The following is a 12,541-nucleotide window of genomic DNA, read 5'->3' as shown; positions in this document are numbered from 1 at the left end:
GGAGCATGTGACTCTTGATCTCAGGGTTGGGAGTTTGAGCCCTATGTTGGGTATAGAGATAACTTAAATAAAACTTAAAAAAAAAAATTACACGTTAAAAATGTGTGTACGTGTGTATATATAATATATACTATACACACACACACACACTCCCCAAATAGAGGAAGTATATTTTGGGAGAGAATAAACCGATCTGAATTGTAGATTTTATTCCTCTGTCTCTTCCCTCAATATAGTCTACCCCATATACTTCCTATACATCTTATATGCTTATAGAGGAGTGGATGTGGAGGATGTTCTTGCTAGAAGTTCTCTTGATGTGTCCTAAGACCTAAAAGCTATCATTTAGTGACCATCTGCCATGTACCAGACGTTCTGTGTACTGAGCATGTCTCCTTAAATTCACTACACCCTGTGAGCAAGGTAGTTAGCCCCATTTTGCAGATGAAGAAGCCAAGGGAGTAACTTTCCAGAGTTACACTGTTGGGAATTCAGGTTTTTGAAACCAGGGTCTACCTGAACCCATACTCTGACAGACTGTGCTGTGGAAGTGCTACTGGAGAGACGGAAGCTCAAAGGGACCGAAGGGATGAGTTAGCTCTTTGTTGCAAAAACCAGCTTTTACCCTGTAGAACAGAGGTTCTCATCCTTTCTCAATCATAGGTTCCTTTGATAATGAGAGTGAAGGGATCCCCCTTAACAAAATTGTATGTTTGTACTCTGTCCTATATAATTTCAAGGAGTATACACCTCCCCACCACCAGCTCAAAAATTTTAATAGTTACCAGTAGCACATACCCTTGAGATTAAAAGTGTGTTCGAAGCTATTCATTTAGGCTGCACCTAACAGTCACCAGCAGAGGGTTCCATTCCAGTAAATAATGGCACACATGCATGATGGAGTAGGGTTCAGGCTCCTCATATGTATATGCTTACAGAAAGGTCCCCAAGCTAAGTTGTTGGGTTAAAAAAAGCCAAGTGCAGAGCTGCGTACTTTTTTTTAAGAGTTACATACATTGCATATGTATAGCTTACCTCTGGGAGGCCTCATGAAGCTGTTAACGGGGTTGCCTCTAAGAAAGCAAACTTCAAGTTATGCTTTTATACAACAACAACAACAAATTCTTTTTACCATAAGTACAGAGGACTCACCAGCTAAATAAAAACTCCGTACCACGGAAACCAGACTGGCCTCCTCGTAGGCAGTGGCTCCATCCCCATCCTCATGGTCTCAGGCTGCCTGAGCTGTTTCTAGAAGTTGACAAACATGGACCACTGATTTTCTCAATCATCATTTTTATTAATTGGCTTTATAGGCTAAAGTGCATAGTAAAGACAAAAAAGGAAATGCATACATAGGAAAAGGATATTTTTCTCACCAACATTAGAAAGACCTGAGATGCCTAAGTGTCTGTTCTAGGAACACTGGACTGAGGGAATATGTATGCAGGCAGCAGCAGGCCTGGGGGCTGGCTTCTGGCATGGGTCTGGGGCCTGCAGAAGCTGCTGGCATGCTAACCCTGCCCAGGCAAAAGCTGTAGTAGTGTTGGGACAAAAGGTCACACTTTGGATAGGTGCTGCTGGTTTAGTTCCATTCAGGGCCTTGGGGAACCAGCACTGCTACTGAACTCCTGCAGGCAAAGAAACCACCATTCCAAAGTGCCAGTCACAGGAGAGGGTATGAGGGATCACTCCTTAGCCTGGGCCTGCTGCAGAGCCCCCAGCTGTGGGTAGTCGCACTTTCCCACTCTGTGAATATGTAACTGGGTCAGGGTTAGTCACGAAGTCTTTGTCTTATCACATGCCTCCGTCTCCGGGAGTGAGGATGCCCCAGGAGGAGAGTGGGAGGGATTTTTGTGCTCCTTGAAAGGATAAGCAGTTCATAAACAACTCCTCTGGGCCTCTGTTTATTGGAATTAAAGTTAGTCTACAAGTTAGGGCCTGGCAATTAGAATGAGTCTGCTTCACTTGAGTTCATACTCTGTGCCCCCGGAGCACTGCAGAAAAAATATGAGTCAGGACCCAGAGATACCAGTAGGTAGCCCTAGGTGGAAGCCCCAAACATGCTCGAGAGAGCCTGTCCACTAACTTGCAGGAGAAAAAAAGAAGGTATCTGTTAACTTTGCTCTCAGTTCTGGAGGTAAAGTGCTTATTCTAGCGCAGGGGAAATCTAGAAACAAACGTGGGCAATCCCTAAAAGTGGATCCTTAAATAGGTACTAAGACTAAAAGACAATAATAAAAAACAAACTTCGGTTCCTTCGTAAGGGAGCCGATCCCAGCCAGGTGGTGGCTAGGCACAAGGCAGCGGTGCACCATCTTCCTACATCATCCTCCGGATCTCCTCAAAGTTCATCAAGTTGTTGGCCGTGTCAGACCAGGCAGGGTGCTGGGCTCCATCCATCTCAGAAGCAAGCTGATTGCTCCTTTCCAGAGTATGATTTATGCCCCCGATCACCTCCTTGCAGTCAGGACATGTGCCCCTCTGCATGGCTCCCCCACAATCGCTAATCACGTAGATGTGACCATTGGGGCACTTGAACCAGTGGCCCCGAGGATAACCCATAGCATTGACTATCTGCACTCGTTCTTCCTCTGAGATGCCCAGGCCAGAGCAGGGAAGAATGGTTTTCAGAGCTGCCATCTTTTTCTGCACAAACTTTTCATCCTCCTGGGTGAACTTACATGTTCTCTCGAGGATCTTCCGGACACTGTAGACCTCTTCTGCTGTGCTACCTCTCAGCTTCCCCTCTGCTATCCTGCAGCGGGACAGGAGGTTCACCAGGTATGTGAGCCTCTGGATTTCACTTTGGAGGTCATCCAATTCCTGGCTGGTAAAGCTCAAACGCTTCTTGGCTAGCCAGTCATGGACCTGCTCTAGTCGACTCCTCACTCTCTCTTGTTCTAAGACATGCACCTTTTTCAGAGAGTCTGACAGGCCAGCCAAGCGGTCGTAGAAGCTGATGTAATTCTCAACAAGGCCCAGGTCCTTCACTGACAGATTCTTCTGGGCCAGCTTCTCCTTTAACATCAGGAAGTCTGTAGGAAGCAGCTGGTGGAGGAGGCTCTTGCTCTCCAGGAGGGCCCTAAGTCGTTCCTGGCTGGTTGCAATTTCCCCTGCTGAGCCCTGAATCTTTTCCTTGACGATTTCAATCTCTTCCAGCCGCCGTTTGATGCTGGTTCCATACCTCAGGTTTTTGCGGATGGGCACCTGGCAGATAGGGCACACTTTCAACTTGATGGCAACTTCATCATCTTTCTGCTCATTCATGTAGAAGTCCAGGGCTTGCACCTCAAAGATGTGGCTGCAGTCTTCTAGCTGCACAAAGCGGGCGTCAGGCTCATCTTCAAAGCCAAAGAAGATCTGGGTGACTTCTTCCTGGTGGCAGACACGGCACTTCTTGGGGCACGGTTCCCCACACAAACCGATGCAGGGGTGGCCACAGGCCAGCAGCTTAGTACAAGGCACGTAGCATGGGGGTCGGTCGCAGGGCTCAGAGCAGAGTTTGGTGCACTGGTAGTGCTGGCAGCGCCAGACACAGGGCTCTACGCAGGGGCTGCACAGTTCCCCACACTTCTTCTTGCACTGGCTGTGGACACAGCGGTTCTGACAGGTCCGTTGGCAGGGTGGGCACTCGCCGATGCACGGCTCCTGGCACTTGTGTGAGCAGATGAGCAGGCGCTTGCAGGGCTGCTGACAGCGCTCATGAAAGCGCCCTTCGAAGCAGCTGTGGCAGGTCCCAGGACAAGGATGCCCACAGTCCAAGATGGTGCCACACTTGGTGGTGCACTTGACTGGCAGGTCATACACGAGGTCTTCCACATTACCACATTTCACCTGCTGGCTGTGCCCACACTTGAGTTTCACGGTGACCATTTCTGAGCAAAACCGCACACAGTCTTCACCGCAGGGATGGCTACATCTGTGCCCACATTTCAGGACCTTGGGGCAAGGTTCTTGGCAGCAAAAATCTGACTCAGGCATGGAACAAGGAACCATTTGTTCGTGACCGCACCGAGGAATGATTTTGCGCACCTTCACCTGACAAGGCTGACACTCCTGGAAGCAAACAAGAGGGCACCGGTGCCCGTCTTGACAGATAACCTTCTGGCATGGCTTCATGCATTGGAACTCCTTGTGTGAGGAATCATAGGGGTGGCAGGCACGGGTGCAGACATGTCCACAGCCCAGCCGGAACTCACAGGGTAGGCTGCAGCCTCCTTCGGGCACTTTTTGGAAATCAGAAGCTTTGGATACTAAGGTGTGGGTATCAGGATGGTTCTGGCAGCACAGCTGGAGTGTGCGGCCTATTTGATTGTTCTCTCGAAGGGTATGGATGATCTTGCTCCACAAGGGCACCTTGGCTAGCATCTGCATGTTTCCGATGCAGTACATACCCTTCTTGGCACGGGACAAGGCCACACAGATGCGGTTGGGTATCTGGAGAAAACCCACCTTGCCCTCCTGGTTGCTCCGCACTAACGAGAGGAGAATGATGTCATTCTCTTCCCCTTGGTATTTGTCAACCACATGGACCTTGACGCCAGCAAATGTCTTGGCTGGCATGAGTTTGCGCAGGCAGAATAGCTGCCCCGTGTAGGTGGTGAGGATGGTGATCTGGGAGGGGAGGTACTCCTGGCACAGGAAGTACTTGCACAATTCTACCACAAAGCGAGCCTCATGCTGGTTCTGGTGGCTTTTGCCTTCTTGGATTTCCTGTTCAGGAAAGTTGTGTTCTACAAAGAAAAGGTTGGAAGCGACCCCCTAGAGAGGAAAAGAAATGGTATGTCAGAAGGTTCACTCATGCAGTTCTTCCTATTTTCAGATGTATTGGCCACTGACCCTATTCCGGGGAGAGACTTAGCGAGGCTTTTTGTATACTTTGTACCATAATCTTTAATTCTGGTGTCAGTCACTACTGTATGTTTTCTTTTGGGACCATGGCAAGTAGGAAAATGGATACAGAATTTGTCTATTTTAACTTCTAATACATTGGATATTATAATTTCCAATAGCCATCCATAATCCAACTATTATGGTTCAGCAAACAGGCAGAAGTTATGATGATGTTGAGTGAGCAGCTAACTTACAAGCACTCCACTGTGCTGACTGCTTTTCACACATTATCTCCCTCAAGACAATGATGTAACGAGGCAGTACCCATTATTCTCACTGTACAGAAGATCAGGACATTCAGAATTGGTTTATCACTTGCTAAACAGTTACACAGCTGCAGAGCTGGGATTCAAAACCCACGTCTGTATCTCTCAACTTCTACACTATTTCTACTCTTAGTGACGAGCTTTTAAAAAAGTTGGCTCTAGATCCTTCTGAAAACCCTTTTTCATCCTAAGGTAATACAGCCTCCTTGGTTGTTGATACATCACAGAAAGATCAAATAGGACAGACTCACCTTTATCTTCTCATATTTGAGAACAGAGGGATGATTCTCCAGATCCTGGTAAATGTAGGGGGTCAAAAGCCGGGCAATTTCAGGGCGCATGCGGTGCTGAAATAAGACATATAGGTCATGAGAAACATGGGCAGAAAGAGGGTGCCTGGCTGGCTCAAGTTGGTATAGTGTGTGACTCTTGATCTCAGGGTTGTGAGTTCAAGCCTCACATAGGGTGTAGAGCCTACTTAAAAAAGAAAAGAAAGAAACATGGGCAGAGAATAAAGGGACAGTTTTCTAAAGACTAGGTTGCTGGTGGAAAATCTGGAGGTAATGTGAAAGAATAAGGAGAAAAGAGCAGACTGTAAACAGCTCTTTCATCCAACACAAACTCAGCTCATCCTGTGGTATTTTAAAACAGAAAAGAAAAAAAGTCTAACAGTCATTGAATTACTAAGCCAGTTTTATTTTTTATTAAAAAAAAATTTTTTTTAAATGTTTTTATTTATTTTTGAAGGAGAGAGAGAGCATGAGTGGGGGAGGAGCAGAGAGGGAGATACAGAATCCGAAGCAGGCTCCAGGGTCTGAGCTGGCAGCACAGAGCCCAATGCGGGGTTCAAACTCATGAACCGAAATCATGACCTGAGCCGAAGTCGGACGCTTAACCAATTGAGCCATCCAGATGCCCCTAAGCCAGTTTTATTTTTATGAGACCTTTCTTGCTGGCAGCTGGTAGGCTCCCAGGAAACTTCTCCTGAACATGTGGTAGGTAATAAGAGAGGTCCAGCTTCTTACCTGGTAATTTAGACGGACAAAGGGAATGTTTACTTTCACCAGTCGTTCAAAGAGGGACACCTCAAGGTTGAAATTCTTGGCTAGATCATACACATTGGCGCTGGGACGCAGCTGAGAAAACAAACATGTTTGAGGACTCTCTACTGACTTATTTTATGCATCCAATCATATACTCACTTAACCACCAACCTATCCATCAAATGTTTTTCAAGTGCCTTCTATATGCCAGGCACTGCTCTAGGTACTGACAGGCTAAGGATAAAGAGTGACAAGGACATGAAGGCAAGAAATAAGGGTGATGTGATGGAGTGCCCAGGAGTGGTGGTTCCTTAAATAGGCCTCCCTAAAGAGTGACACCTGAGTTGATGCCAGCATGGAGGAAGCTGCCTATCATTTGAAAAGCAAGGTATGAGGGAGCAGGAAGGAGGGCAGGTGGTGGGAACACAGTGAGCAAATGATGGTGATATGAGAAGTCAGAGAAGCAGGCTCAACCTGAGAATATCTGCCTCTCTAGGCTACTTTAAGAAGCTTGATTTTTGTATTAAGTCAATGGGAAACCACCGGAGGGTTTTAAGCTATAGAGTGTCATGATCTGACTTACTTTTTTAAAAAAATTCACTTTGGCCCCTTTACAAAGAATAGATTAGAGGACGGCAAAAATCAAAGTAGGGGAACAAGAAGGAGGCTGTTTCAATAGTCCACTTGAAAGGTCATTATGAAATGAATGATACTATCTCTCAAATATACCCGATATCTAAGAGCACCTGCTCTTAGATTGAATGTGGGAGGTGAGGGAAAGAATCACAGAGAGCTACTACTAAGTTTGAGGACTGGTGAAGCAGAGAGGCCAGGGTCTTCTGTCTGAGTGCAACCCTCCAAGAGCCCTCTCTCTTCATCTTCCAGGGGCACCTGCTCTACCTGCTGGTGGTCCCCAATCAGAATGAGGTGCTGGCAAGCTTTGCTCAATGTAGCAATGGTGTGGGCCTCAAGGACTTCAGCAGCCTCTTCCACAATGACAATCCGAGGCTCTACCTTCTGCAGGATCTGACGGTATTTGGCAGCACCTGGAGTCAAGAGAGAAGAGTCTCCTCTAAGCTGATGCACTGGAGGCTGGAATCTGAGTCTGTGAAAACCGAGTCCTCACATCCACCCAGGGCTGTGGTGGCCACTGAATGAGAGAATAAGTGCTAATGAGTGGTCTCCAGACCACCAACACCCATGTTGGTCATTGTCAGGTTATCGAATGCAGCAGGGACAAGTGGGTGCATTTCATCATGAGTTCCCTAAACATAACTCACTTTCAATAGCTTTTCATGGCCTTTCCTTCTAACCTCCTAAAGAAGCTTCTCTTTACCTATCCTAGATAATCTGATAAGAGCTTGGCACCAGGAGTGAATGGCTGGATCTGGTAAACTTCCCCATGCTTTCTCACCTGTGGTTGTCATTCCTACAACCTGGGCATCTTTCAGGATGTGCAGGTCTTCCTGGAGCCTCAGCTCGGCCATTCTCTCTGCTGACGTGCGGTACTGGCGCTCATAGTTGAGGATCTTTCGGCGGGTGTCGGCCTGGTACATCTGTAGCCACAGCCTGGAGAATGTGAAGAACCAGAGAAAGAAGATGTGTGCTCTTTAAGATGGTGGAGGAACCCCCTGCGGTGTGTATGAGGTGGAACCGAGACCCTTGAGGAGTTTACGGGCCACAGAGGGAGAGGAAGGAGAGACCTAGGTTTGCAGGGAACCGAGATTCCAAAATGCCCAACAAAAAGAAGTACAGAGATGTACATAGGTGGCTAGGAGCTAAGGAGGAGAGTAGAATAAAGAATACGGGTTAATTATTGAGAAGAGAGTTAAGGGACTTCAAAAGCTTCAAGAATTTCTCACAAATTCTCCTTGGCACATCTCTGAGTCCCCTTCCCTAATTCTCCAGTCTCGTTTTACAAGTAAAGCAGATCATGTCACTACTCTGCTACAGAATGTTCCAAGAGCTTTTCGGTACTTTTTGAAAAGTGGCTTTTGATAATCCCGGCTCCTCACCTTTGCCCCATGAGTCCCTGCAGTTAGGCCCCTCCCACCTCTCTGACCTCACTTTCCATTTCTCTGAGCCACAGCTATGCTGGCTGCCTTCTTTCAATTTCTCAAATAGACATACTCCTTTCCACGTCAAGGCCTTTATGTACGTGGTCCCCATAATTTCATCTGCTCCCCATTCCCTGCTGGTCTTGTTAATGTCTACTAATCCTTCACATCTTGCCTTGTCACTTTCCTGGATACCTCAGACCAGCTCAAATCCCGTGTTCATATTCTTAGCACTCATTGTTCTTTTATTTCTTAGTGGTTATGCCCACTTGTTAACTTTTTATTTGTGGAATTAACTAATTTGTCTCCCTGGATAAACTCTAAGCTCCATTTAAAGGTAGAGCCAAGTGTCTATTTTATCCCATGTCTGCACCCCTAGCACTCAGTTCACTGGGGGTATGCAACCAATCATTAGTTAACACTGTTGGAGGTTGGGGTGGAGGGATGGGGGGTTATGTTGCAGGAACAGAAAAGGAACCCTTTGGGGTAATCACGTGCACTGGTTGGGGGTTGGGGGGAGGAGGCAATGGGCATAATACCTATATAGCTGCCAGCGAGAATTCAGGTCCAGCTGCCAAACATCTTGGATTTCACTGGCCTCAGCCTCAGTCATGGTGTTGAGTTTGCGAAGTTCAACCTTCACTTTCTTTTTCATTTTCTTTTTCTGGCTGCGCTGAGTCTGTGGACATCATTAACAGCCAGGGTTACCATCTGAGCAGAAATTGGCTCAGTTCTAAGACCAAGGTCGAGACCAGAGCACATTAAAAAGGGGCTGCCACCTCGGAAGAACTTCCTTGAATGTCTCAAACTCTTCCAACACATATCCATTGCAAAGTGGCTAAATGGGGGCTCTGGATCCAGTCTGCCTGGGTTCAAAGCCCCATCTACCTCTAGAGTAAGTTACTCAACTTTTATGTACCTCAGCATTGCCTGCTACAAAATGAGGAATAATAACAATACATCTTTGCAGGGTTGCTGACTTGACTAAAGGAATAAAAACATGAAAGCACTTACAATAGTACTGACACTTGTTATCACTGAATGTCCTTTGACCACATTCTATTTCTCATTCCTAAAACATGTCATGAAAAGTAGTACAGGTAGGTCTTTCTTGTTAAACGCTGTACAGGGCCTGCTAAGATGGTCTTAATGCCATCATATCGAGACAGTACCTTTCACAAGAGGGTGAAAGGCACCATTTAGGAGAAAGTGCTCTCCCCTGGTTCTGTCACTAAGGACTGGCATGAAAGATGGATGTCACAATGTTATGAACCTCCCCTTAGTTCCAAACCAAACCAATCAACTCCCCCTGAGGCCACGTGGCAGAGAGATGCCCAACCCATAATTCCAAGTATTAGGATCAGATCTGAACTAGAAGATCAAGTTAAAAGCTAGCAGACCAGGGAAAACTGCATCCAAAGTTGACTTTGAAAGTCTCTTAAATCATGAGTTTAGAAAATGTTATTTTGAGTATCCAGTACTCTACCGTCATAGTAATGAATGGTAAATTTGGAGGACCACTTGGTTCTACCAAAGGAATGACCAGTGGGAAAGTCTGGGCATTCACATTATTCTGGCGTTAAGAGAAATATCAAATTCCAGGGTGAATAAAGGATGAGTACTCCCTCCAGCCTGTAAGGCTTGCTTCATTCTGCTTTACTTGAATTCTCTAAAATCTTAATGTATTTTTCATAGATTCATTCGTACTTGAGAAGATAATATCCATGAAAGCATCAAGCACTGAGAACTGTAAGTGTTTGATTTGACCCATATGTGGTGCATTTTTCTGAAAGTTCAAGAGAAGCCATTTGGCCACCTGCTTCCTGTTTTTCTAAGTGGGAATTTCTTGCCAGCACCCCTCTGAAGGGTCATAATTTTTATATTCTTGGGAACTGGACCCATCTAATATTATACTACAGTTAGGTTGTAAAACGGGTAAATTAACTGTGAGGACAAGGTGAATACGCTGCTCTAACAGAAATGGGTGAAAATAAGGGGCTGCAGTTCTAGTCAGAACAGATGTTCTCAGGCCTGTTTCAGGAGAGTTTAACCCCCACCATCTGGCAGTAATAACTGAACTCCCATTTCCCATTCTGTCAGGGCTTCCAGAGGCCGTGAGGAAGTGAGCTTACCTCCCACTCTCCTCCAGTTTGCTCCTGACCAGCTGTTGTCCCGGGGCCATAGTTGTCGAGCCTCATGGCCAGAAGCACTTTAGCCAACTCCTGGACTGCCCCATTCTCTTCCTTCTTCCGCCGACGAAGTCTAACCACCTCTTCCTCCTCAATCACCCGGTCTGCTTGAATTAGGTCAGCCTCCTCGGCAATCTCAATCAGCGAACCCTCCTCTTCTCCTTCTTCTTCCTCCTCCTCCCCTTCTGCCTGGGCTAAGAGGAAAGCAGGCAAGACAGGGGTGAAACTCTTGAAGCCAAAGAATGGAAGGGGACACTTATAAGAACTTAGATGTATGAAAACATTCTCAAGGGGTTTAAGTGGTTACTTCTAGCAGGGGAAACTGGGAGAAATGAGTGTTAGGGGAGGGAGACTTAGGTTTCCTTATATACTTTTTTGTTATATTTTTAAATATCATATAAACATATCCCTTTTTAAGAAAAGTTTCACTTATGTCAAATACACAAAGGAAGATATATGATGTAAATGGGCAATTTAAAGGATAATAAAAATACATAAAACGAACATCCAGGATTGCCTCGGTGGCTCAGTTGGTTAAGCACCCGACTTTGGTTCAGGTCATGATCTTGCAGTTTGTGGGTTTGAGCCCTGTGTTGGGCGCTGTGCTGACAGCTCAGAACCTGGAGCCTGCTTCAGATTCTGTGTCTCCTTCTCTCTGCCCCCACTCCCGCCCCCGCTCATGCCCTCTCTCTAAAATAAAAACATTAAGAAAAAAAAAAAAAATGAACAACTAGGTACGTCCCACCCAATTTAAGGAGAAAATCCCCAATTTCTTGAAGACACTTGTGGGACTGTCTAACCTGAATTTTGTATTGCTCATTCCCTTCCCTAGCTTTTTGAAATAACCTTACTATATACATAATGCATACACATCTCTAAACAACACATCATCTAATTTTGGCTTTTTTTTTTTCATTTCTTGAGCTCTACATAAATGGAATATTATAATGTATTTTCCTACACCTTGCTTTTTCATTCAGCCTGTTTTTGAGATTCATGTTGCCATATATGCTGTAATTCATTCCTTTTCACTGTTGTACAGTATTTCATGATCTGAATGGACAGTAACTGATCCATGTGCTGTACAAATATTGATGAATATTTGAGTTTTCTATTTTTCTATTATTTGAAAGTGGTGTACCAATTAATATCCCCACTAGCAGTGTATCATAGTTCCTACTGCTCCACCTTCTTGTCAATATAGCAAACTTGAAAATTTTTGGCAATCCGATGTGTAACAGCATCTCATTGTGGTTTTATTAGCTCTTTTCTAATGAGTACTTTCCATATGTTTATTGACCATTACAATTTCCTATTTTGTGATGTGCTTGTTAAGTGTCTTTTATTTACTTTACTATCAAGCTATTGTCTTTCTCTAATTGATTACAGCTCTTTATATATTCTAGGTATTACTTTCAAGTTTTAGTCTCCGGTCTTTACCACGTTCGACCTTAAGATGTGATTCTTGGTAGACATGCGCTCTTACCTGTATTTTCAGGTCCTGCTGGAGCAACACTTTGGGTGAAGGAACCGACACCCAGGCCCAGCCACTCCAGCATCATGGAATGCTTCCAGCCCTGGAAGCAAATCCATTCACTATCCTGAGGAAGGAATTAATTATCAGTCATGAGAATTCCATGACAACCAGTGTAAAGGAAAGGTTTCTGAGAAGGATCAAAAGTAGTTCTCTTAAATTTCAGAGGCTGCAAGCTGGCAACCCTTGGGCAACGGAATCATTAAATATGACTTGTAGAGAGTTTTAAAAATAAAAATTTCTGCTCTTGACAAAATCAGGATCTATGGCAGCAATGAGCCTGCATCTGAGATGGCAACAAATGGCTAAGAGTGGGTTGCTACCATTTCTTTTCCAGTCTGCCAAGTCCTCTCTACTTTCCAATGTCTCACACCCAGCTTGCTTTAGTCATTTATAGATTGACTGACTGACCCCTTCAGGCTTCTGGGTAACCCTAGAAATCACCAACTCAATGATAACAGAGCTACCATTTCAATGGGTTCCTGGCCAACCACTTTACAGGAATTGTGTCAGTTACTACTTAGAACATCCTTTGAACGCAGGCATTATTACCCAT

The 12,541-nt window shown here is 45.3% G+C and overlaps 1 protein-coding gene across 1 annotated transcript in view; it reads right to left on the bottom strand.

The window, feature by feature from the left end:
- Nucleotides 1-1,279: 1,279 nt before the first annotated feature.
- Nucleotides 1,280-12,541, bottom strand: part of ZNFX1 (zinc finger NFX1-type containing 1) — a 26,612-nt gene continuing 15,350 nt past the window's right edge. The window contains exons 7-14 of the mRNA XM_042980192.1: nucleotides 11,938-12,052; nucleotides 10,395-10,645; nucleotides 8,802-8,941; nucleotides 7,620-7,774; nucleotides 7,106-7,251; nucleotides 6,188-6,298; nucleotides 5,414-5,509; nucleotides 1,280-4,764 (exon numbers count right to left, since the gene is read on the bottom strand). Coding sequence (XP_042836126.1) covers nucleotides 2,323-4,764; nucleotides 5,414-5,509; nucleotides 6,188-6,298; nucleotides 7,106-7,251; nucleotides 7,620-7,774; nucleotides 8,802-8,941; nucleotides 10,395-10,645; nucleotides 11,938-12,052 — 3,456 coding nt within the window. The 3' untranslated portion in view covers nucleotides 1,280-2,322. The remainder of the gene's footprint in view (nucleotides 4,765-5,413; nucleotides 5,510-6,187; nucleotides 6,299-7,105; nucleotides 7,252-7,619; nucleotides 7,775-8,801; nucleotides 8,942-10,394; nucleotides 10,646-11,937; nucleotides 12,053-12,541) is intronic.

This window comes from Panthera tigris, chromosome A3 (assembly GCF_018350195.1).
Source record: "Panthera tigris isolate Pti1 chromosome A3, P.tigris_Pti1_mat1.1, whole genome shotgun sequence".
NCBI classification, from domain to species: domain Eukaryota; kingdom Metazoa; phylum Chordata; class Mammalia; order Carnivora; family Felidae; genus Panthera; species Panthera tigris.
The sequence above is the reverse complement of the archived record's forward strand: the minus strand, read 5'-3'. Positions and strand labels throughout refer to the sequence as shown.